A 26203-nucleotide genomic window follows, 5' to 3' on the forward strand; every position below is an offset into this window, starting at 1 on the left:
AAGCACTTTACTCACTTTTGGGAAACATCCACATCAGACAAATGGGTTATCTCCACCATCTCTCACATTTATTTGATAGATTTCTACTGCCCTTAGAATCATAGAATCGTAGAGTTGGAAGAGACCACAAGGACCATCCAGTCCAACCCCCTGCCATGCAGGAAATCACAATCAAAGCACCCCGACAGATGCCCATCCAGCCTCTGCTTAAAGACCTCCAAAGAAGGAGATTCCAACACACTCTGAGGGAGTGTGTTCCACTGTCGAACAGCCCTTACTGTCAGGAAGTTCCTCCTAATGTTGAGGTGGAATCTCTTTTCCTGCAGCTTGCATCCATTGCTCCGGGTCCTGTTCTCTGGAGCAGCAGAAAACAAGTTTGCGCCCTCCTCAATATGACAACTCTTCAAATATTTAAACAAGGCTATCATATCATCTCTTATCCTTCTCTTCTCCAGGCTAAACATTCCCAGATCCCTAAGACGTTCCTCATAGGACATGGTTTCCAGACCATTCACCATTTTAGTTGCGCTCCTTTGGACACCTTCCAGTTTCTCAATGTCCTTTTTGAATTGTGGTGCCCAGAACTGGACACAATATTCCAGGTGGGTCCTCAGTTTGAGCACCCTTTTCCTTTTTGGAGAACACTGAGGCAAAAAAGGTGTTGAGTAATTCTGCCTTTTCTCTGTCCCCTGTTGGCATTTTGCCATCTTCTCCATGCAGTGACCCCGCCATTTCCCTCTTCTTCCATTTGCTGTGGACATATCCAAAAAAGCCCTTTTTATTGTTCTTAACCTCTCTAGCAAGCCTGAGTTCATTCTGCACTTTAGCTTTTCTGACTTTACCCCTACACATGCCTGCTATTTCTTTGAATTCCTTTTTTGTGATTTCCCCCTTTTTCCATTTCTTATACATGTTCCGTTTAAAATTTAGCTCAGGTGAAAGTTCCTTAGTCATCCATCCTTGTTTCTTGAGACACCTCGCGTTTTTCTTTCTCACTGGAACTATTTGAAATTGTGCCTTCAGTATCTCCCTTTTGAGAAACTCCCATCCGTCCTGAACTCCCTTCTCTTTTAGTATTTCTGACCACAGAATCATCCTCAATACTTCTCTAATTTTACTGAAATCCGCTCTCCTACAGTCTAGAATACGTGTCTGACTATGCCTGCCTGGCTTCTCCTTTCCATTGTGTAACAAACTCCAGGAGAACATGGTCACTTCCACCTAATGATCCCACCACTTGCACCCCATTAACCAAGTCATCCTTGTTGGTTAGGATCAGATCTAAAATAGCTGACCCCCTTGTTGCCTCTTCCACCTTTTGGACAATGAAATTGTCTTCCAGGCAAGTGAGGAATTTGCTAGACCTTGAAGATTTTGCTGAGTTTGAATTCCAGCAAATATCAGGATAGTTGAAGTCACCCATCACTACTACATCTCTCCTTTCTAAGTGTGTAGTCATCTGTTCTAGAAAGGTATCATCCAATTCCTCCATCTGACTTGGGGGTCTGTAGTAGACTCCCACCATAACATCCTTGTTGTTTCCCTCCCCTTTAATTTTTATCCAGATGCTCTCCACCTGGCTGCCAGTATTGATGTCCTGGATCTCTTCACTGGTGTAAACCTCTCTGGCATATAGTGCTATTTCTCCTCCTTTCCTGTTTGGCCTATTTCTCTTAAAAAGGTTATACCCCTCTATTTCTACATTCCAGTTCTGAGACTCATCCCACCAGGTTTCAGTGATGCCTATTATATCATATTTGCTTTGTTGTACTAGGAGTTCAAGTACATCTTGCTTATTTCCCATGCTCTGTGCATTAGTGTAGAGACATCGCAGACCAAGAGTCCCCATTACTTTTTTATTATTATTATTATTTTTATATACCGCTATTCCAAAGATCATAGCGGTGAACAGCAAGTAAGCTAATTAGCAAGTAAGCTAATTTGCCCCCAACAGTCTGGGTACTCATTTTAGCGACCTCGGAAGGATGCAAGCCTGAGTCGAGCTTGGGCCCTTTTTCTGGTCTTGAACTCGCAACCTTGTGGTTTTGAGTGAATGGCTGCAGTACAGGCATTTAACCACTGCGCCACCAGGGCTCCTGTGCTAGTTTTTTTGCCTCCCACTGTTGGGTCCTTGCACTTTTTTTTTCTTGTTTCTTCTATGTCTGTTTGACTATTTTCTCCAGCCCTTTCGCCTTCCTTAATATTGTCTCCCTCCCCCACGGAACTCAGTTTAAAGCCCTCCTGATCAAGTTCTTGAGACTGTTGGCAAAAACATTTCTTCCATCTGGCATGAGATGCTACCCATCCGCTGCAAGAAGTCCCTCCTCATGGAACCGCAGCCCATGATCGAAGAATCCAAATCGTTCTCGGTGGCACCATCTGCGGAGCCAGTTGTTCACATCCGCTATTTTCCTCTCCCTTGCTGGACCATGCCCTTCAACTGGTAGAAGAGACGAGATGACAACTTGTGCATCCATTTCTTTTATCTTCCTACCAAGCGCTTCATAGTCCCTTCTGATGTTCTGAAGGCTGTGTCTTGCAGTATCATTGGTTCCCACGTGAACCAAAAGGAAGGGGTATTGGTCAGTAGGTTTGACCAGTTTTGTCAGCCTCTCTGTCACATCACGGATCTTTGCCCCAGGGAGACAACACACCTCTCAAGACATCTTGTCAGGCCTACAAATCACTGCTTCTGTACCCCTCAGCAAGGAGTCCCCCAATTCCACTCGAGAAAACTTCAATGCTTACTCCTCCCATATCAAAAACAAATAATAATGAAAAGGCACAAGAGATTGGTACTACCGGAAGAAGTGAGACAATCCTTTCAATGGTGGATGTTCACAAGATTCCAGACTGGTCACCTGAACAGGCCACAACAAGAGCTCCAACTGACTATGGACACCAGCCTGCAACAACTCATATGCCCAAGACAAAAGGGCTGCCCAGGAACAAACTCACAGCATCAACTGTCTGGAACTCAGAGTGGCCCGACTAGCCCTCCAAGCATTTCCCACCTCATCCAAAACAACACAGTATTGATCAGGACCAAAAACATGACAACAAAAGCACATATAAATAGAGAGGAAGGGACAAAGTCTAGGTCTCTGATGAAGGAATCAGACCTTCTATTCAGCTAGGCAGAGAAACACCTGCACTCACTAAAGACAGAACATATCAAAGGGACTCTAAACACAAGGGCCAATTGGCTCAGTAGGCAAGACATAGACCAGACAGAATGGCACCTCCACCCAGAAGTCTTCCACATGATAACACACATATTCGGAAACCCCCAAGTGGACCTGTTCATGTCACCGATAAACAACCAGGTTCCATGCTTCTCACGTTCTCACAAGGCAGATGGACTGCAGGGAGGGCTCTCTATCTTCAGGCTAGCCCTGATGGAGCTGGGCCTGCCTGTTCACTCCCTTGCAGGCCGAAGGATGACAATTATCATGAAGGGAGGGCTCTTGTTCTTCAGGATCCACTGTAGTACTACGATTGGATCCTTCCTTTCTAACAAAAGTCAACACTCCCTTCCAGAGATCATAAGAGATAATATTAGTTCGGTAGTTCTGTCCTCACCTGAAGGAGGATTTGGAAAAAATCTGGCACACTCTGGATTTCCTCAGAGCATTACATACATCAAACGAACTCAACATTTCCATGTGTCCGACAGAATGTGCCTTTCCATCACAATTCTTTGGGCAAAAAGGTGTTATCTTCTACACTCAAGACCTGTGGTCTACAAACTGTGCTCTTTAAGGGATTTTGGACTTCAGCTCCCAGAATCCCAGACTATTGGCCAACATGGCTGAGGTTTCTGGGAGCTGAAGTCCAAAATCTCTTCAAGTGCACAGTTTGGGGACCACTTCTCTAGATGGATCAGATCTTGCATCACCACATAGTACACATCATCTGGCTTCCCTCTGATTGAATCAATCTGCGCCCACTCCACATGTAGTGCATCTATCTCAGCTGCACTCTCCACTAATGTTCCTCTTGCAGTCATCTCTAGAACAGCCACTTGGCCTTCCCCATCCACATTCGTTTGCCGCTACCGTCTGGATGCTCTTCAATCATCTGAGGCATCATTCAGTAGGCTCGTGCTACAAGCCGTGGTGTCACGCTAATCAAGTTCTCCATTTATCCACCCATTGTTCGGGAGCTATGTCATATCCCACTACAGGATGCTTCCCCTTCATTGCTGGAAAAATGAATATTGGCTTACCTTATGAGATTTTTTTTCCAGCGATGGAGGCAAAAGCATCCTCCTCACCCTCTATTGGGAACTTGATCTCTTGGTTCCTCTAATAGAATTTTTTTTCTTACCTTTCCCCCACAGTTTTGGGTTAGCATGGTTATCTATAAGTGGTTGGGCTACACTCCCCTTTTCCGTTTTTCATTGTTCTCTTACAGCCTGTACAGACCGGTGTTATACACCGGCCTCAGGGCAGCATGGGGCGTGGTGTCCACATGACAACGCCGCCCCTGCCCTGATACCACCGTCACACCGTGTGCCTGATCACATGGCCAGTGGCATCATGGCGCTTCTTTGGCACTGCATCCAGATAATGCAGCGTAAAAAGGAAATGCCAGATCAGGGGCCGCAACATGTAATTGAAAGTAGCCCCTAGTTGTCTATTCTTTATGCTTGGCTGTAACATCAACTGAAGCTACCGAGGGGGGTTGGCTCCCTCTAGCGGTGGCTCCTACAAAGGCTTTGAATTTCCTGCCTGGTCAGAGTGAAGCATCCCACGACAGGATCTTTCCGCCTCAATCACTGAAAACAAATATCTCACAAGGTAAGCCAGTGGTCATTTCCACTATTTTGAAGCTTTCAAAGACATTCCCTCCTATCCTCCCTAAAATATGTGGTGGTATATAAACTAAAACAAGGAGAACTACCCTCCCAGAAGTGTGGTTCTCTTAACAAATTGTCACCCATACTCATGCCTTGTTTTTGCCAAAACAGCCCTAAAAGCTGGCTTGTGAAGGGCAGATGAAAATAAAGTGACTTCTGATCACTTGCAGATTTATGTTTTGGCACCTTTTAGTGGGGTGGCAGGTGGGACATGGCCCCCCCAGACCCACTGAAGTTGCCCCCTCTTCACTCTACAGCATCATTGGGGAATGCATGGCCCTCCAGATGCTTTTGGACTGCAGCTCCCATCAGCTATAGATAGCTTATCCAATGCTGAGGTACATTTCTATCCTGCTGTACCAAATGGCTTGGTTTTACCTTGATTATAGTCTCCACCATCACTTGCGCACACAATTCTTTGTTAAGCAATCTCGCTCTTGCCTTACTCTGCCTCGTAGCGATGGATTCTCCTTTGGAGTTTAAATAGAAGGTTGATGGGCATCTTTCAGGAGTGCTACAGTGGTGTGTTTCCTGTACAGCAGGTAATAGGACTAGGTGGCCCTTGCCCACTCTTAAGATGCTAAATACCCAGAACACTGACTTCTGCCATTATTGCTCCCAGTCTGAGAGTGTCTTCCTCTTCTCTCTCTTGTAGTTTGCATTGATGGTGTGGAGTGGAATGATGTGAAGTTTTTCCAGCTGGCTGCGCAGTGGCCAACTCATGTCAAGCATTTCCCAATCGGCATCTTTGGCTATACAAAAAGTGTGTGATTTTTTTAAAAAAACAGGCAGCTTCTGGAAGTATCAGGGCTCTGCCAGACTGAATGGCAGAGGAGAGACTGCTGGGCTCCTTGGATTTTGAATGAATGACTGACTGCCCAGCAGTGGAGCCCAAGTCTGGCCAGAGCCCTGCTTGCTCCATTTTTTTCTTTGCAAGGAGCACATTTGCTTTACATCTCACCCATGATTTTGTTTAGTTTTAATGTGAACGTGGGTCCTAGGAAATGGAAGGAAGACACACACACGCATACACATGTGGCTTCTTAACCTGACCTCTTGTTACTAGAACACCAGGCCAGTTTTCTCTGTCCAAGCGGGGTCAAGAATGAGAAGCCGAGGGGATTCACACTGCTGCTCCCTGCTTCCCCTGAAAGGTGTTTTCCTTGTGGCAACTGGGACTTTGTTCCCTTCCACGCCTTGCCTGGCTGGCTTGGGCAAGAAAGGGAAAGGCAAGTTCTCTTTTACAGACTGCTATCTTGTAATATGTCTAAAAGATGTGTGTTAACACCCTCCTCCTAGGGTTGCTCATCCAGGCTCACCCAGTAGCATTCTGGGCAAGCTGGACTTCTGCCCACAAGTGCCACTCTACAGTCCTCTCTTTCTCTATCTCAGAATTTACCCGAGGGCTACTGGGGTTTTATTCTCTTTTAACATGAAAAGCCTTCCCCTGTCTCTCCTATCCATCCCTTCCCTGTACTGTTTGGCTTCTCCTGCCTTTAGAATTTGTTTAGGGCAGAGTATATAAAGACTCAGCATGGTGTGATGGTTTGAGCATTGGACTATAACTTTGGAGACCAGGGTTTGAATTCCCACTTGGCCATGGAAACCCACTGGGTGACCTTGGGTAAGTTACACCCTCTCAGCTTCAGAAGGCAAAGGCAAACCTCCTCTGAACAAATCTTGTCAGGAAAAAAATATTATAGGTTCACCTTAAGTTGGAAACAACTTGAAGGCACAGAACAAGAGTATATAAAAGAGAAAGGTATAGCAAAGGCAACAAAGGTGGATGCCACTTTTGTTTCTGCAGCAGACCCTGTTCTTTTGGAGCAGGGAGGTGTCTGTGAGGTATTTTGTGTAGTTCATACCCTGCTTCCTGATATTATTGTGAAAGATACTGGAGGGGTTGTTTTTTCCTAATCCATAAGCTATGAGCACAGGATAGGGAGGTGGCATACAAGTGGCCACTTCAGAATAGCTTTTTGGTCCAGGATCTGCTCCAAATAGAGTTGAGTTGCTCAGCTGCAATGAAGGGAAGTGTCATAGAAAACCAGCACTGCAAGCCAGTGTTTTTATGGAACTGAAGGCCCTTCCAGTGGAATGGGAAAGAAATGCTTTTGCTTTAAGCAATGAAGGGAGGAGGAGTGGGGAGACATTAGCTTTTATGGAGGATGCAAGAAAAGCAGAACATTTTTTAAAAAGGTCTGTCAAAGAATAGGGATAAATCTACTTCCCTACTTCAGTTTTGCCTAGGTCAAATAATGTGCAAAGGAGAGCCACTGCTCATGCAGCTATTAGAGGAGATGGAGTCCCTTATGGGGAAGGCATGTTCTTGTGATTAAACCAGCTTATGAATTATTATACACTCCGTTTGTAGTCAGTATGAGTGAAACCACTCCAGCACCCTCCCCAAACCAGAATGCTGTTGGAACAGGGCTGTGAGAAGTTCTCAGATGTGCAGGTGAGCCCAAGTTCTACCTTCACTGGATTGCAGTAATAGGTTCCTTGGGCCATGTCAGATTCACAAGCATGTGTGAGATCCAATGATGATCAGGTAGGATGGGAGGGAGATACACACAGGAATAATCTCTCTCCTGCTTTGTCTTTTAAGTACTTACTTTGAACAAGGGAACTAGAACCAGTGATTGCAGCAAAGTAGATGTCCTGTGCCAGCTACTGGAGCCTCCTTGCCCTCCCTAGCTGGATTCACAAATGTCCCCTTCCCATCTCCTGACTCCTAAACCACACAGGCTTTACGGCCAGGGCCTTGATCTACCTGGAGCTTGTGTTATGAAAACTGCCAGGCCAACCTCCCCTGCCTTGAAAGTGTATCCTACCGAACTCAAGAGACCTAAACTGTGGTGTTACGCCTGCATGGTGGACACGGCTGCTTGTGGTTAGGAGAGCAGGGATGGTGGGTTAACCCCATTTTTTACAAGATTCTATTTTTGTTAAAACTTAATGTAAGGTTGCTTTCTGGATTAATTTTAATAAATTAATGCTGGTACCATTGTGACCGAGTGTGTTGGCATGATCTTGCGAGTCAAGCGAAAATGTGATATTTGACGTCTTAAAAAGTGAAAATGTATAAATGTGGCTGGGTTAAAACACTTGCCCAGCCTTCCCCAACCTGGCATCTGTATTGGACTATGTCCCCAGCTGTCATGGTGGAAGTAGTCCAACACAGCTGGCAGGTTGGGAAAGGATACAGGCACCTTTGCCCTTGCCATTTGGAAAATACTTTGAAAATAGAGTTCCACAAATGCAAATGCACATTTCTATACTCTTCATGCTAAGCTTTGAGCAGAGGAAAACTCTGTCAACAAAACCTTTAAAACATGGGGAGTGCAAACTCTGCCTCTGCCCATATTGCTGAACTACAGGCCCCAGCAGCCTTGGCCAGCATAGCCAATGGTGAAAGATACAGGAAGCTGCCATCTAACAACAGTTAAAGGGGCCACAGGTTTCCCACTCTTGTTCTAAATGTTTCTGTGTTCAGCTCTATATAATTTACTATGCTTTGGGTGCCAACAGTGGACAAATACATTAATCTACAGGCAGGGTGGCCAAAGTGTAGCCTGTAATGCTACATGCAGGCCTTGGGACTCCCAAGTATGACCCTTGGAGCCTCCCAAAGACCTTGGATTAAACTTAAAAAAAAAAAAAAACAGGACCCCAAACCATGCAGCATATGCCCAAACCACAGTGGTTGGCTTCCCTTGATCTTTCAAAGCCACCAAAACTTTCCAAAACACAAAATAAATTTTATAAGTTGGCTATAAGTCAGAATGGTAGTAGGAAATATTGTCTCACTATAGTTGTGGCCAAAGTGCACCGGTATAGGTTGCTGGGCATGCGCAGGATAGAAAAATGCCCCATCCCCTGCACAGTTGCCAACTCCTAAAGGCCCTTGTCTACAAAGAGACATGTGCTTACCAGCTATCTTGTGATGGAAAGTATGGTTAAAGCTTTGTGAACCGAATCAGGAACTGTTTCACAGATCCTATTAAGCCTTAGTCCATTTTACATTGTGAGACTGGCAGTCTTGGAGAAGCTAGTACTTCCAAAGTATAGTATGGGTGAGATCTAGCCTCAATAGCCACTGGATATTAAGGTAGGTTTGGGGAATTGAGTCAGGAGACAATACTTAGTAAGTATCCTTAACTATGCCTGTAATGCAGGATCTTGGTGGGCAGTAGTTGTGCTGTAGGTGTGCCACAGATTAGCAGACATGATGGACAGATTAGCATGCAGTAGTATTAATGAGCATCCCCTGTCCTTTAGGAATATCTAACACAAGCCAACATATAGGAGCTCCTGTAGCTGTATGTAAAATGTGTGGTTTTCCAAATATCTCTATCCCCAGGGGAACCTATAGGTTCTTGCTGATCCCTCAAACACAGATTTCACCTATTTGCATTTGTTCATTTTCAATATCACACTTCATGTGCACTTCTAGATACCAAATGGACTCTCGTGCTACATATACTTAAGGAGAATGCAGTCTTCTAGTTCTCATTTATTGCAGTTCAGGAAGACAAACTGATGGTAGCAGCTACTTCCATGTATCAAACCTACACTGATCTCTACTGGCCAGTTCTAATCATTGGCTGCAGACTGGACTGCAAAGACTATTCCTGTAAAGCAAAGGTTTACTCCACCATAGAAATTAATAAGGGCTCCACCAGTCAAAAAGGTTGCTAACCCCTGCTGCAAAGGGAAAAGTGTCAGCTTCTCAGCTCTGCCCTACAGCTTTCTTCCATTCAGTCCCTCACAAATAGCATTTTTAGACTGCTGAACAAACCTGGCACTAGATTCCTACAGAAAAAGGAAAAGACAACGTTGAGAACAGAGAGTGATTAAGGACCAAACAGAAAACTTGGAAGAAATGTGAGAGGTGTTACAAAAAGCCAGAAGCACCTTGAATAGTAAAGATTGTAGTTAATATAAAATACCACCCTTGTTCTACATCAGGATTAACATCAATGGATGGGGGATGCCCTTCATTAATCTGCAAGCATGTCAGAGATTTTGACCCCCACCAGTGGGAAGGATATAGTCCGTTTGCCAAGAAGCCTATGTGAAGAAAGGGTGAAATTGCCATGTTCTGCAGCGGTTTTAAAATAAGGCAAGTGCATGTTATGCCTGGGTTTTACATCCACAAGTTATTCTGATCATGTAGCCAAGGCTGTGGCTGTTTACTACTGTATATACTCACGTATAAGTCTAGAAATTTTAGTCAAAAATTGACCCCAAAAAAACCAACTCGACTTATCCACAGGTCAATGTAAGTACTGCACTTTAACTCTTATTTAAAAAGCAACCATCTCCTGGTGAAAGGCAAGAGCATATTCTGACCTGACAGTACCAACTCCCCTCTGCATTCTTATCCATCTAGCCTTTAGTGTGAGTACAAACAGTTATGCCTCCTGCAATTTTATAAGTTGTTTGGCATAGTTTTTCTGTGCTATATCCTTTACATCCTTTGCTTCATCCTTTACATCCTTTGTTACGTGCCCCTAAATTTTACCCTTGACTTGTCAATGGGTCATATTAAAATCTATACTTTTGGTCCAAAAACCTGCCCTCGACTTATACATGACGTCAACTTATAGTCGAGATTTATGGTAATCTCCACCATCCCTTGTATTCTCTGGCATCAGTTCGCATTCCAACTGCTAGTTCAGGGAGTTTATGGCTGGCAGATACATTGCAGTCAAGTAACAAATGCAAGAGTCGGTTGGTTTAACATCTACCTTCTGGGAAATTGCTGCTTGCAATGTCAGTTCATCCTGTTTCTCTTCTCAGGAGGGAATTGGCTGTACTCACTTCACTGATAATGGACCACATGTAGTTCCATGTTGCCGTTGTAACTTTTAAATCAGTACGACGACCTAGGGCCACCCAGGGAGCAAGATCTTTCCAGCCATGCTCACACATAAATGAGGCAGCCCTCTCACCCCAGCCACAAAAAGAGGTCTCTTGGACAACCACTCAGCCAAGTGAGTAGCCACTTTATCTAAATGTAGAGAATGACTGTCTCTTTTCCACACATGGCACATTAGGGACTTTTTTGATCTGCACAGTTTGAAAGGTTGCCTGAGGCTGGTTCTTTGGCAGGGCCTGGCTTGAGAGCTCTGTGGAGACATACTCCAAGAACTGTGGATGGTTTTCCTGGCGTCGAACAGAGCCCTGGTTCAGTAAGTGCAGGATGCAGGACAGGACATCAACACTGCTGCAGCAGAAGCGCAAGAATTTTGGCGTGGAGACACACTCTATTTTCAGGTAGGCATCTATCACCTAGAAGGAGCAGAAATTATGAATTAAACATCCAGTGAGCTAACAGCTGGACTGAGCTACAGAAAGGAATCTCTGTACTCCATTACCTTGAACACCAGCTTGTCAATGTGGATCTCCTTCTCCTCTTTTAGGATCTGAGTGAGAAGGGAGCAGATGATGTTCCTCTTTTTCATCAGAGCATGCCCCTCATCCTCATTCACATTCAGGTATTCTGGCCTAGGCGAAACCCATAAGTGCTGGCCAGATAGCTGGACCAATGATGCCTGGTTCAGCTTCAAGATACCTAGAACAAAAAGACATGGAGACTGCAAACTCCTTGGGATTCCCAGCACAAGTTGCCATCTGGTAGGCCTTCCTGGGAAATTTCTCTTCAGCCCCAGGAAAACTAGACAAACCCAAGTGCTCCTTGCACTAGTTTGAGGTCAGCATCCTTTCCTGCCCACCAGGCTAACTTCCCAAGTGGACCAGGATCCCCTTTTTCCTGTAACTGGAAGCTCCTCCATACTTACTCTCACACTGGCTGAGGATTGCATTCTCCTTTGTCAGAGGTTTCAGTGCATGATTCAAGAGAACATGGGAGAGACCTGTTGCTTGCAATAATGTCTCCACAGAAACCTCCTAGGACCAAGAAAGGGGGGGATGAAATTGAATACAGAGAGACAATGATACAGAGATTATCTGCAGTCTTCAGGTACCCTGAGAAATGCTGCAACTATTTGTATAACATCTTTAATACAGGTTTAGAACAATGGTGGCCTATTTGCAAAACACTGACAAATGCAAAAGATAAACAGCTCTGAGATTTTCAATGTAATGTAGACAAAACTCTATCTAGATCTCACTATCACTTCAGCATGATCCCTTAGAATGCAGTAATATTCTTAAGCATCACGTTTGCTAACTGTACTGGCAGTCTGACATTGCAGAAGATTAAAGTATTCTTAAACTATCTATAGACTGTGTAAAGCTAAGTATTTTCACTGAATCTGGGCAGCAAAAACAGAAGCCACTGATCCAATGCTACCTTCTATTTCCCATCAACGCCACTGTAGTCCTAGAAAAAGATTCGCAATTTTATAACAAAGCTCAAATATACTGACTCCCACCAGAGCACATGCAGAGTTAGCTTAATAGGGTTTGGGCCCCAGAGCCAAATTGATCAGTGGGATTTGCAAGTTTTCATCTTTCTGAACTTTCGGATATACTGCACAAGATGCAGAGGGCCTATAAGAAGGGAATGTATTCCATCCTATGAATCACGATCAGGCCAGGCTGGCAGAGCCAGTAAGGATCAAGGCAGTCAGGACCTCAGCACTGTTGAAGCAAAGAAGGATGTACATCTGCAGCGTAGACACATGCAGGGTGCAGCCCTGGTACTCAAGCTCCGCGTGGCCCAACCAAGTCCACTGTAAATGCCGTGGTTTTGTTACCTCTAGCCCAAAATGGCTTTGACCTATGAAAGATGAAGAATATGATAACAGAGAGATAATACTGGCAAAACTGATCAAAAGGCTCCATGAGCCCTCAAGTTCAAGCAGTTTTAAGATCTGAGACAGTACAGATCTTTCCTCAAAGGACAACAGCTGCCAACATGCAACTGCTGTCTTCAAGGTGACTGGTCAAATGCTGAAGCAGGAAGATACAAAGTCTCTTCCCCCACATACAGAAATATGCACCATTTTACTCATGAGTAAACCACTGCATGGAAGGGAGGGTGCCCAGAGCACCCGTTCTCTCTGCAGCACGCCAGTTTACTCCAGAGTAAAATGGTGCGTGGGAGGAAGAGAAAGAGCCCAGAGCACCCTCCCTCCCTGCCATACACTTCCCTGCCATACACCAGCTTACTCTGGAATAAAATGGCACATAGGAGAGAGGGAGGGAAGGTGCCCAGAACAACCTCCCTCCCTGCCCCCAGAGTAAATGGGCACAGGGAAGGGAGGGGTGCGCTTATTTGGGTGTCACCCCTCCTCTGAGGTGTCACCTGGTGTGGTCTGCAGTATCCACACACACACACACCCCAGTGATACCACTGTTCCTTAGCCAGTCCTTCCACAAATGATGAACCCCTTTAATGCTGCTTGTCAGGAATCCTGACCCAAAGCCCTATAGCTCTCCTAGACATAGTACAGAATTTCTGTATGGAAAGTTGCATGCCATTCATTCCCAGGTTTTTGGACACTTCTCTATTTTGCTGCCTCAGAAGTGGGATAGAGCTGTTCACCATTGGCTAAGCCTGAGGAAGGCAGCAGGGCTCATAGGGACCATCCTACCTGGCCTAATTTAGACTCACATTCACATTCACACTCACTCTGGGTATAGAAGTCTGAAAACTTGCCCAGCTGCAGACTGAGAGGTGATGGGAAAAATCTGGCAGGCTCTCCCATGTAACAGTGTGGAGAGATGGTCCAACAGCATGGAGACAAGGCCAGCATTTTCACCTCTGTCTCTTCCTCCAACATCTGAGAGCAAAACAGGTCAAATGTCAGGTTGGTGACTGAGGGCAGTCTAGCAGGAGTGCCAGTAAGTAGTCACATGATAAAATAGAAAGGCCTTGGTTTGCAAAAGGCCTCTTTGGCTCATGGGAAGAAGATTCTGTCCCAATTCCCTGCTTACCTCTCCTTCCTGCTCCTCCTCCTTGCATTTCCCATCACGATCAAGTTGAAGCAGACGTTTGTCAAGCTGCTGCAACTGGAAGAGGTGAAATTGCTGCTGCTGCTCCTCCAACTCACTGAGGTTCTTCAGCATCTGCTGAGGGAAACGGTTGGGGAAGCAGAGTCCAATGTGCTCCACCACAGCACACTCCAACCACGTCTTGCCCTGGGACAGGAGCCGGTCTCCCAGGTAGTACCTGGAGAGGCAAGAAGGTCAGGAGGAGAGAGAGGGCCAGGCAATCTACATTGACCACAGCTCATCCCCACTTGTACCTATTCTCTCCCTTGGAGGTCTAGGGCCTAGTTAGTTCCCCTGCAAGAGCCAAGGCTGCTTCAACCCAGCCCTCAGAAGAAAACTCAGGGACTGAAGTTTCATCTGTACTGCACTCCCCACTTGAATCCCACCTCTCCCTCTCCTTGGCTCTGTACCTCTTCACCACCACCAAAGCCTCACCGGTAGAAGTGCTCAAAGGTGTTGGCTAACTCCAGGCCTGCCAAGAAGAGGATGGGCTCCAGACTCTGCTGCAGGCGCTGCAAGGTCTCCACATTGCCTGAATCCGCCCAGCTTTCCTGGATCCAGTGGTCGATGTAACGGGCAAACTGCTCACTTACCTGAGGGTCACAGGAAATGCAAGGTGAACTAGAGCAAAGGAGATACTCCACAGAGCTCAGTAGAAAAGGGAAGAGATGAAAGGAGAGACTGATGGGAGGAACATGTGGCTACAGCTTCTCAAAGTTGTAGGTCCTTCTAAAGACTTTATGGGAGGGGGTCCATACACATAAGCCAGGCCTGAGGTCTCAAAATGGATTTTGAGCTGGCAACAAGATAAGGACCAACATTGTGAAATGAAGCTCTGCTTGGTTAAGGCAGGGGGAATGAACTTGATAGACTGATGCCTCAAACATGGCCTATGCGTATGCCCCCCCTCATAAAGTCTCCTCCTAGCTTTAGAAGGACCTACAACTCTGAGAAGCTAAGAACCTGGGTTGATGGGGCAGGACCAGTTCTGATATTTCCATCACTAGGACGCAAGGAGGTGCCCAACCACCATCCCTAGCCTTGCCCATCCACCCTTTCCTTACTCACGTGCATGGCTGTCAAGAAGGAGAGCTGCAGCAAGCCCCCAGAGAAGCCATGGCACAGAGCCAGCCTGAAGGACATCTGTTGCCCAAAGAGCTCTTCCATGGCGGTGCGGAGGCGCAGGTAAGTGCTACAATACTGCTCTACAAAGTCTGAGGCTTGCCAGGAGAACTCCAGGAACCACTTCACCTAGATAAAACCACAGGGCCACTAGCAACATTACAGGATCCAAATCTACAACCTGTTACCCAGTTTGGTGGGGACTTTCGATCTCTCTTAGAGGTCCTCTTCTTGTCATCTCTCGGCCACCTACCTGCTGTTGGACCACACCTTTCCAGCACTGTGTGATGCCTGCTGTGCTGCTGGGTTTTTTCACAGCTTCCTTGACAGCTCCCAAGCGTGACTCCTTGTTCTTCCCATTCTTCCCATCTGCTATGTAAGGTTAACACAGCATTACCAATGACATTTGGACATACAGGTACCAGAGTCCTCAGACAGCCACCTCCAACCTCTTGGTCCTTCAACAGGTTTCTTCCTGCCTAGCAAGACTCTGCTACCCACTCAGTACCCACTTCCTCCATACAGTCTCCTCCTAGGCTTAGAGGGACCTATATTCTTGTTCTTACCAAGACAGCTACAAGGACTTCCCTACTGTTTCCTTACCACTTCTTGCTTACTGCCTCCCAGCCCCTTCTTACTGGATTTCGCAAGGGGCTTCATCTCCTCAGGCTCAGAACTGCTGGAGTCCACATGCACCAGAAGGTGACTCAGACGCCGGACGCAGGAGTTGAAGATCGCAGCTTGGCTCTTGCCCTTCCAGGCTGCCTCCAAATTATCCAAGTATTGGCTTAGCAGCCATGACAAGGAGCTGATGCCACTGGGATCTGAAAGACCAGAAAGCACCACAAATAAATAAAGTTGCCAGAAAAGGGGAGACTGGCCATGTATGACCACCATGGCCCTTAGCATGAAAGAAAGGGATTCTGCACCTGGAGAGGTGATGCTCTGCACCAAAGGAGTGATCAGAGCCTCCCAGCAGGTCTTGCCCAGGGCCTGGGCAGCCTCATCGTCAGGAAGGAAGTGATCAGCAAACACTTGCTCATGGCGCAACGCACTGTTCAACCTGCAGGAGCAAAGACAGACAGCATGTGCTTCTTGGCTCAAAGTGCAGGGGGAGGGGTATTCAACAATACTTGTGAGGGAGGGAGTAATGGGACAATGAAGGGCACAGGTTTGGACAAACTAAGGCACTGAGAAGGACAGAAAGTGGGTAGCTATCTTGCAGTATGTTGGGAAGGAGGGGTAAGAAGTTTGGTTCTCTTATACCACAAAAAGGAGCATCTCTGGGAACAAGCTCTAGCTGAGATTCCTTCCTCTTTCCCTACATCCCAGACCATCCCATTATCTTTCCCATTTGCAGCTCTGGACAAAGTAGATTCTCCAGGAATGTCTGACCTGTTGAAGAGCTGCAGCAGCTGCATCCGGTCTTCAGAGATTTCCTGACACCACGTGTGGGCCTTGGTGGTGTAGAAGAGGAAGGTGCGCCTGCACAGCTGCTCCTTGAAGATGGGCCAGAAGGTGGGCTTCGGACCCAGCACCTCAAGGCCACGCACACGTGTATCAATGCCACCCTGTGAATGACAAAGCCCTCTTCAGTGACACCATTTTTCTGGGAGGATTATTTAGACAAAGCAGAAGTTTGGTTTAGGAGTCCTTCCCACCTGGCAGCTTTGCAACTGGCAACAACAGGTAAATTTTGATCTCCCTCCTACCTGCTGACAGCGTTTAATCTTGATCTGTATGATGGGCCAAAAGCAACTCATGTTCTCCAAGAGGATCACCCTGTTGGCCAATGGTGGGATATTCACCTTTTGGGAAAAGGAAAAGCCATAATATTGCTGACTGACATACATGGAGATACCATGAAGATCCCCATTTATTATAGAGCAGGGAAAAAGTACAAGGAAGGAATTCTCAATGCTCACCAGCACCCACCTCAGTTGAAAGAAGTGTCAGCACCAGAGCTTGTAAACACTTTTTAGCTAAAATTCCCCTAACGCCCCCCCACTTTTTTTCAGGGAACCATAGGAAATGTAGCCTCCAAAAAAGCAACTTTTCCATGACATGGCCAAAGCAATGCAAAACAGCCCTAGATGAGGCTTCTTGATGACAGAAAGTAAAGAGAGAGGAGACCACAAGAGGCTGAAGAAGCTGGACGGCAGAATGTCTGGCATGAAGCACTGCATCCCAGTGTTTTCAAGTCAACTTCAATGAGACACAACACAGATTTATTTATTTATTCATTCATTCATTTAATATCCTGCCTTTCTCTCAAGATGGGATTCAAGGCAGAAGATACATAGAGGCCGAAAAAGAAAACAAACAAACAAACAAGTCAAGGTCTTATAGACTCAAATGAGCCTACAATCAGTGGACAGATGACTTGTTCTGTGCATTGTAAAACACCTGTGCCAGCATACCAGCCATTCATCACTATAACTGTAGATAAGCAACTAAACAGTATGCAGTGGGCATGCCTGTGCAACTCTGTGTCCCAGTAAGCCCAGGCAGCCTTCACTCCATAACTGATATCAGTTGTTCAATAGGACAATAACAAAGATCTAAGTCAGAAGTGGACAATGGTGTTCCAATTCCTTCTACACCTGTCACCACAGGCTACATTCACTCTAAGCAAGTCCATATACTGTACCTCTGGGTCTTGTGGGGGGTACGTTGTGACTTTTAAGAGATTTGACCATTGCAGATGGATTGCAGAGGGAAACAGAGATATTTGAGGGTGGTATGGCGCTGTGGGGTGCTTGTGGGGGTAGAGGGGGATATTGTTGTTTCTTTTCAAATGTCTGGGGGGATTTCTGTGTGTTTTCACACATCTGGGGGTTTTCTGAGTGGTTTGGGGACACAAATTTCCTGAAAGCCAAATCATTTTTTAAAGTTAGAGTTAAGTTCTTTAAGTTAAGTTTTTTTAAGCTGAGGGACTTGTGGTGGGCTTCTGTCGCTACAAAAGTAGGACCGAGGAGCTGTCTATGGCTCATACAATGTGCTATCCCCACCTAAAGTCTACGTAGTTTTCAGGCCAAGCACTTCTTCCTGAATGTGTAGCTGTGGTGTTACAAATATCAAGAGGGACAGCTCAGAAGACTAAGTAGAATCCAACAGGGGAAAAAAAGACTAGAAGAGAGAGTGAGGAATCCCTGGCCTACAACTCCCATCAGCCCTGCCCAATGAAGGATTGTCTAAATTGTAATCCAAGACATATGGAGGGCCAAACGTCCACCACCCCTAGGCTAGAAGCAGCATAAGACATGACCTCAGTTAACACCATCTATTTGCCCATCTAGCCAAGTAATGTCCACTCTTGCAGTGGCTCTCCAGAATTTCAAGCAGAAGTCTCCGCCATCTCCTTCTACCTGCTCCTTTTACCAGGAGATGCCAAGGACAGAGGCTGAGACCTTCTGCATGTGGAGTGTAGACTGTGCCTAAAGCTGTGGAATAAAGGCAGAACTGTTTAATATGTCCCTCACAGCAAGGAAACTCCAGTAAGGTACTTGGTGCTCTGAAGTCTCTGGACATAGAGGCATTTTTAGGTGACTGGGACAGGCCACAGCACTGACCATATTGAGCTTGGTGCTGATGCTGGAGGTGCTCTCCCCTCCCATGATCATAATCCGGGCTGGCATGTAGCTGGAATCCTCACTGGCCACCAACAGAGACATCTGCCTGTACAGGGGAGAGAGCAGTGGCTTCAGAGTAAGAGCTAGGGACCTGTTGAAGACTCAACGCTAGAAGGCACTTCTGCGTTGTTCCTTAGTAACTAATTCCTTTGCATGCGTTTGGCTCTGCAAGCAACCAAGCTCTTCACACGGCATCCAACCCTACATCTTATCTTGGTCCCCCAAGGAACTGTTCAAGAGAAACCTCAATTAAATATTTTCCATGCAAAGAATGACAATTTGATCACTCTTGCCATTTGTAGACAAAAGACCATGCCAGGCAAATTGGGCAGAAATGCCACCCCCTTTTATTTTCCAAATGTTACGATGGTAGAGAAGGCCCCTCAAGCTGAAGCCCCAAAACTGTCCCCCCCACAACCCCATTTAATCCATGCACACTCACTGGACTACCACCCCACGGTGCATGTAGACATTGATGTAATGGGAGCCAGTACTGCCATTTGACTCCCAATAGGTTTTGGGGTTCCCATCTGTCAAATTATTGGCCATCTGGGGGTTGGAGGACACTTCCACTCTCTCCCAGCACTTGTCCTCTTTTACTTCCATACTGCAGCCTAAAGCCAAAGGAGAAACCATTGAAAGGCTCTACGCTTGGCATAAGCACGCAAAGCATTAACAGGAATGAAACAGATGTAACACAAAAGATTAAAAGGATGGATGCTCACCTTGACACAGATTGTGTAGCAACACATCAAAGAAAGGGATGTTGATAGGCTGATGACTTTGTCTATGTTCTTCTATCTGTCCTAGAACCATCTGTGAATGGGGAAAGGGAGCAGCAGGGGAGAAACAGGATAACAGAGGGGGGGGGGGGGGGATAATAGGCCAGAACTTGTTTAAAGAACATAAGATCCCAAGAAAAGCTCTGCTAGGCTAAAAGCCTATCTAGTCTTTTTTTCTTGTGAGCCACCTTTCTGGAAGAAAGGCAGCATAAAAATGAAATAAACAAATAGTTCAGCATTTTGTTTTCTACAATGGCCAAACATTTGCCTCTGGAAAGTCCACAAACAAGGGAGAAAAGGCACACTCTCCTAAAATACATGTTCCTCCCTCTAAAACTGACATACAGATGCAAGCTGCTTCTGGCAAGAATAAATAATTCATCATGATTAGTAATGATTGATAGTCCCATCATCTAGGAATGCTTCATCTACCAATGCTATCAATCCCCCGTTATAGCTGGCCAAGTTGGTGGCTATCTCCAAGTTCTGTGGCAGTGAATTCCACACTGTACTATATTAAGTGATAGTTCAGCTTCAATAGATGATCCCAGGTTCTAGTATTACAAGGATGGGAGACACTTCATAATGGTAATTAAAATCTAAGCTGTTCCTAGGCCATCTCGTCAGTTTCTATTTCAGTCCATTTGCTCACAGCATCCTATGCATTTGGCTCATCTGCTTGAAATAATCTCCCAAACTAGAACCATACAAGGGACCTGAGATTCACCTGAATGCAGCCAGCCAGGATGCTGACTGTCATTGTCTTATATAGGCTGGCATATTTCTCACAGTTACTCAGGATGTCCCCCATTTCTGTCACCCACAGCAGGCTGGAACTGTGTTTCTCCATGACTTTAGTCAAGGCTTCTTGTGCACCCATACAGCACATCAGAACAGCACAATCTTTGTTGATGGTGGCCAGGCAGTGCAGGAAACGGATGAACTCCTGAACAATCTGCAGACAAACAGGAGGTGCATTGGCCAGTCAAGACTACTACAAGATTATCTGAGTGGCATTTAACTTATTTTCCCATCATTTTTCCTCCTCAAACATTTTTTTATGGAATGGATTCCTTGTGCATCATCCTGTTAGTTCCAACATAGGTAAATCTGGTTGATTCAGTGATTCTATTCTAGTTGGGAATAACACAATATTGCAAGCGAGAACACCTTTTTTTAAAAGTAGGTTAGCAGTAATCAGTGGCCCTCCAGATGTTTTGGGACAATAGGTCCCCTTGATCCTAGCCAGCATGGCCAAGAGTCAACAATGACAGAAGCTGAATTCCACAACATCTAGAGGGGCACTTAGGTTCTTATGGCGGGGTACAAACCGCCGCTTTGCGGCGGTCTGCCGCCGCCGCCAGTAGATCCATGGGGGAGCCGGAGCCTTCAGACGGCGCGGCTCCCGCGCGGACCGAAAAAGAAGCTCCAAAATGGAGCTTCTTTTTCAGTCGCGTTTGTGACGTAGCGAGGCGCCAGGGGCGCACTCGCTACGTCATAAAGGCTGCGACACGTACGGACGCTCAGCGTCCGATACGTAAAGATGGCGGCGCCCATGTGGAAGGGGCGCCACCATCTTGTACGTATAGGATACGTACTAGGGTTAGGGGGGTGCGGAAGCACCGCCCCTTCCTAACCCTAGTACGTATCCTATACGTACTAAATGGTGGTATGTATCCCGCCTATGAATTAATTGTGAAAAGAGAGAAATTAAAATTGTGGTATTGTAATTTTGGCCCGACAGCAGACAAATCTCACACATTTTACATGTGCCAATTTCAATCAGATTTTTAAAAAATTATTTTCACATGTTTGTGACTTCAAACATTTCTATCCCACTTTTAATTTTTTTAATATTATCAAAACACCTACCTATACATATGAATAAAAACACATTTAAAATATAGCAATAAATAAAAACCAAATAAAGCATCAGCAAATTAGAACATTAAAAGAAGCAGCATCAAACCAACATCACCAGATAAAACAGCAAAGAAACAAAAGCTTTCAGCAGATAACTTAAGAAAACAACCGTTCACAAAAAGCTTGAGCAAATAAAAAGGCAAAAGAAGAAGATTATTTTTCTTTAATTACTGGCATATCTAGGAGTGATCATATTACACCAATATTAAAGTCACTTTATTGGCTACCAATTAGTTTCCAGGCAAGGTACACATTTTTGGTTGTTACCTTTAAACCCCTACTTGGTTTGGCCCCAGGTTACCTCCAGGATTGCCTTCTACCATGTAATCTGCCCTGTATCCTCAGGTCCTCTATGCAACATTTATTTCTTTCAGCCAAAACTAGGTTTACCATATTTATCCAGAGGACATTTCCCCCGGCTGCTCCCCAACTGTAGAAAGAGCTGCCAGAGGAGATTTGTCACCTGTATATGCTGCTTGAGTTCAAAATAACACTAAAGGCCAGTCTCTTCCAACATGTGCATTAAGATGATTTTTAAATTATGATTTTTAAAGTATGAGACGATTGTTTTTAATATATATTGATATTGTATGCTTTTTAACAGATGTTATGTGTTTTTAACTGGTGTTCTGTATCCAAACTGTTGTATTTTAATATCTTGTTGTTCTCTGCCTTGATCCATAGGGGAAAGTGTGCAAGGAATAAATATGATTACTTATTATTATTATTATTATTATTATTATTATTATTATTGGGGGGAAAGCAGTATACAAATATGCAGAGGAAGAGGAAGAAGACTTGCAAAAACAACATTCCAGACAATTAATTCTATAGAACAGCTACAACTTGTAAGATTGGCTCATAAAACATACAGCAAAATGACTCTTTCCTTACCTCTCGGTCATTTATATGAGCAATCATGGAAGACAAGCAAGGCTCAATAGTCTTATGCCACGGTACATCATCTTTCTGGGAATAAGCCAAACACTTGTTCAAAATCCTGAATTGAAAGGGGAAAGATTCAAGTTTTGCTTCTAAAACAGTTTGCAAAATTGGCCAAAGCAAGTGCATCAATAGAAGTATAGTGTCTAGATCAAGGGAAGTAATAGTGCCACTCTATTCTGCTCTGGTCAGACTCCACCTGGAATATTGTGTCCAGTTCTGGGTACCACAATTCAAAAAGGACGTTGAGAAACTGGAGCGTGTCCAAAGGAGGGCAACTAAAATGGTGAAGGGTCTGGAAACCATGCCCTATGAGAAACAACTTAGGGAGCTGGGGATGTTTAGCCTGGAGAAGAAGAGGTTATGGGGTGATATGATAGCCCTGTTTAAATACTTGAAGGGATGTCATATTGAGGAGGGAGCAAGCTTGTTTTCTGCTACTCCAGAGACTAGGACCCGGAGCAATGGATGCAAGCTCCAGGAAAAGAGATTCCACCTCAACATTAGGAGGAACTTCCTGGCAGTAAGGGCTGATCAACAGTAGAACACACTCCCTTGGAGTGCAGTGGAGTCTCCTTCCTTGGAGGTCTTTAAGCAGAGGCTGGATCTGTTGGGGATGCTTTGATTGAGAGTTCCTGCATGGCAGGGGCTTGGACTGGATGGCCCTTGCGGTCTCTTCCAACTCTATGGCGGGATACAAACCGCCGCTTTGCGGCGCTTCCCCGCCGCCGCCGTTTGCTCCGCGCGGGAGCTGTAGCAGCCAAACCGCGCGGAGCAAAAAAGAAGCTCCAAAATGGAGCTTCGTTTGGAGTCGCGTTTGCGACGTAGCGAGGTGCCAGGGGCGCACTCACTACGTCACAAAGGACGCGACAGGTCTGGACGCTATGCGTCCAGTACGTAAAGATGGCGGCGCCCATGTGGAAGGGGCGCCGCCATCTTGTACGTATAGGATACGTACTAGGGTTAGGGGGGTGCGGAAGCACCGCCCCTTCCTAACCCTAGTACGTATCCTATACGTACTATATGGCGGTTTGTATCCTGCCTCTGATTCTAAGTCAGCACAAAAAGTTGTATGCATTTCTATGTACACTTCTCCTAACAGTTTTTTTTAAATTTGCACACTATTAACAAGCAATGTTCCCTAATATGTTGCATTTTAGTGCATACCTTAAACTGAGATAAATTTTTTTCTGGAAAAAAAAGTTGGAAGGGGACATAAGAGATATCTAGTCCAACTCCCTGCCAGACAGAAATGAACAATTAAAGCATGCCTGGAAGATGCCCATCTGTTTAAAGACCTTCACTGGAGGAAAGTCTACTACTCTGAGTAGTTCATTCCTATTGCAGAACAACTCTTACAGTAAATAAGTTCTTCCTAATGTTTACAACCTAGAGAACATCCCTGAAGAATTTAAAGACAATGTGAAAATATTAGTAAGCCTAATGGACAAGGAACCAGATGAACTCTGGACTGAATCCAGGGACACTGTCAGGGGGGAATGCAGAAAAACACTATATGTAACCAAAAGGAAAGATAAGCCTCAATGGATGACAGAAGGAACTCTTCAAGCAGTTAAGGACAGAAGAGCAGTAAAAGTGAAAAGTGACAGAGACAGAGACAGAACCTTGAATGCAACTGTCTAATGACTAGTGTCCACAGATAAACTATTACAATCAACAATGCAGAGAAACAGAAGTTGACAAAAAAGAGAAGAACTAGACATCTCTTCATTTCAAACCTAGAGTGGAGATGATAGACAACCAGTAGGGGAATACATTGTAGAAATAAAGTGAAGTTGGAAACAATACTCCAAAGAACTGTACAAAAGAGATGAAATGATGGCAGATTAATTTGAAGAAGAACTATATGAAGATGAACCCCCAATTTAAGAAAATGAAATGGAAGCAGCACTCAGAATAATGGGGGGAAATAAATATCGATGAAATACCAATAGAGCTGCTTCAGCTTATAAAAACAGATTCTATTCTAGTTCTTACTAAAATCTACCAACAAATATGGAAAACAAAACAGTTTGAGATTGTTTTAACTGCCCTGGCTCAGTGCTACGGAATCCTGGGAATTGTAGTTTATTGTGGTACCAGGGCACTCTGACAGAGAAGGCTAAATGTCTCACAAAACTACAGTTCCCAAAATTCTTAGCATTGATCCAGGGCAGTTAAAGCCAGCTCAAACTGGATTATTTCTGCAGTGTGTTTTGGACCATGCATTCCAATCCCAAAGAAAGGGAATAAAAAGGATTGTAGTAACTACAGAACTATTGCATTGATTTCCCACGCAAGCAAACTGATGCTCAAAATTCTACAAGAAAGATTTTTACCATATGTGGAAAGAGAAATACTGGATGTCCAAGCAGTGTTTCATAGACTATAACAAAGCCTTTGACTAGACAGATCACAAAAAGCTATGGCTCACTCATAGAGAAACAGAGTGCCACAACATTTGATTGTACTGATACATACAGTGTACAGAGAAACAGAATGGTTTCCAACTGGCAAACCAAGTTGGTCAGACAGGATTGGATTTTATCACCCTATTGGTTTAACTTGTATGCCGAAAACATCATACGTAAAGCAAGATGAGATTCGGAAGATGGAGATGTGAAAATTGGATGAAGGATCATCAATAATCTAAGATACGTAGATGACACCATACTACTAGCAGCACACATTATCAAAGACTTGGAACGATTATTGAAGAAAGTCAAGGAAGAAAGTGCAAAGGGAGGGCTACAGCTGAACATTAAAAACCCCAAAGATAATAACCCCAGAGGATTTAGATAACTTTAAAGTAGACAATGAAGACACTGAAGTAGTTCAAGATTTTTAATGTATTGGCTCATTCATCAACCAGAGTAGAGAATGTAGTCATGGAAACTGAAGTAGATTAAGACTGGGAAGGGCAGCATGAAGGAACTAGAAAAGACTCTGAAATGTAAATATATATCACTGAATACTAAAATTAGGACAAGGCATCATATTTCCCATTTCTATGCATGGGTGTGAAAGCTGGACAGAATGCCAATAGGAAGAAAATCAACTCGTTTGAGATGTGGTGCTAAAGAAGAGTTAAGTGGATACCATGGACTGCTAAAAAGAAAAAAAAAGTTAGAACATAAGAGTTGGAAGTGGCCACAAGGGCCATCAAGTCCAACCCCCTGCCATGCAGGAACACAGAATCAAAGCACCCCTCACAGATGGCCATCCAGCCTCTGTTTAAAAACCTCCAAAGAAGGAGAGTCCACAACACTCTGTGTTCCACTGTCAAATAGCTCTTACTGTCAGGAAGCTCTTACTAATGCTGAGGTGCAATCTTTTTTCTTGAAACTTGAATCCATTGCTCCAAGTCCTATTCCCTGGAGTAGCAGAAAATAAGCTTGCTCCATCCTCAATCCTAGAACAAATCAAGCTGGAACTCTCCCTAGAAGCTAGGATGTCTAAACTGAGGCTGCCGTACTTTGGCCACATCATGAGAATACAACTCACTAGAAAAAATGATAATATTTGGTAAAATGGAGGGCAGTAGGAAGAGATGAAGACAGCACTCTAGATGGATAGACTCAATCAGGGAAGACAAGGCCATGAGTCTACAGAACCTGAGCAGGGCAGTTGAGGATAGGGTAACTTGGAAGTCTCTCATTCATGGGGTCGTCATGGGTTGAAGTTGACTTAAATGCAACTAACAACAACAAAATATTTAGGTGGAATCTGTTTTCTTGTATTTTGAACCCATTGGTTCACGTTCTAGTCTCTAGAGTAGAAAAAAAAAGAAACAAGAAAACAAGCTTGCTCCATTTTCTACATGACATTCTTTCAGACATTTAAAGATAACTGTCATGTCATGTAATGCCATCTCTAAGGAAATTTGGGTGATGCTACATTACTCTCTTTCGAACAATTAGAAAAGACCTTTCTTTTCTCAGAGGCATGTTAGATTCTTCCAGTTTTTATACATT

At 44.8% G+C, this 26203-nt stretch overlaps 2 protein-coding genes across 6 annotated transcripts in view; one reads left to right on the plus strand and one right to left on the minus strand.

Annotated features, from left to right (window-relative positions):
- Positions 1-8057, plus strand: part of LOC149310510 (phosphofurin acidic cluster sorting protein 2-like) — a 269085-nt gene extending 261028 nt beyond the window's left edge. For 2 of the 4 annotated variants that reach the window (XM_089529102.1, XM_089529103.1), the window contains one exon: positions 5517-8057. In XM_089529102.1, coding sequence (XP_089385228.1) covers positions 5517-5632 — 116 coding nt within the window. In that variant the 3' untranslated portion in view covers positions 5633-8057. The remainder of the gene's footprint in view (positions 1-5516) is intronic. The other 2 variants (XM_089529104.1, XM_089529105.1) reach the window with 1 other exon arrangement.
- A 1185-nt stretch (positions 8058-9242) lies between these two features.
- Positions 9243-26203, minus strand: part of LOC149310511 (cullin-9-like) — a 39095-nt gene continuing 22134 nt past the window's right edge. The window contains exons 13-30 of one of the 2 annotated variants that reach the window (XM_089529107.1): positions 22182-22287; positions 20092-20319; positions 19308-19398; positions 19025-19196; positions 18523-18628; positions 16663-16758; positions 16346-16521; positions 15880-16013; positions 15589-15774; positions 15204-15319; positions 14897-15079; positions 14264-14421; positions 13772-14006; positions 13467-13617; positions 12466-12611; positions 11668-11776; positions 11245-11441; positions 9243-11158 (exon numbers count right to left, since the gene is read on the minus strand). In XM_089529107.1, the coding sequence (XP_089385233.1) occupies positions 10874-11158; positions 11245-11441; positions 11668-11776; positions 12466-12611; positions 13467-13617; positions 13772-14006; positions 14264-14421; positions 14897-15079; positions 15204-15319; positions 15589-15774; positions 15880-16013; positions 16346-16521; positions 16663-16758; positions 18523-18628; positions 19025-19196; positions 19308-19398; positions 20092-20319; positions 22182-22287 (2875 nt within the window). In that variant the 3' untranslated portion in view covers positions 9243-10873. Of the gene's footprint in view, positions 11159-11244; positions 11442-11667; positions 11777-12465; positions 12612-13466; positions 13618-13771; positions 14007-14263; positions 14422-14896; positions 15080-15203; positions 15323-15588; positions 15775-15879; positions 16014-16345; positions 16522-16662; positions 16759-18522; positions 18629-19024; positions 19197-19307; positions 19399-20091; positions 20320-22181; positions 22288-26203 lie in introns of both variants that reach the window. The other variant, XM_089529106.1, reaches the window with a different exon arrangement.

Source organism: Sceloporus occidentalis, unplaced genomic scaffold (assembly GCF_023333645.1).
Source record: "Sceloporus occidentalis isolate IW3139 unplaced genomic scaffold, rSceOcc1.0.p SCAF_6, whole genome shotgun sequence".
Taxonomy (NCBI): domain Eukaryota; kingdom Metazoa; phylum Chordata; class Lepidosauria; order Squamata; family Phrynosomatidae; genus Sceloporus; species Sceloporus occidentalis.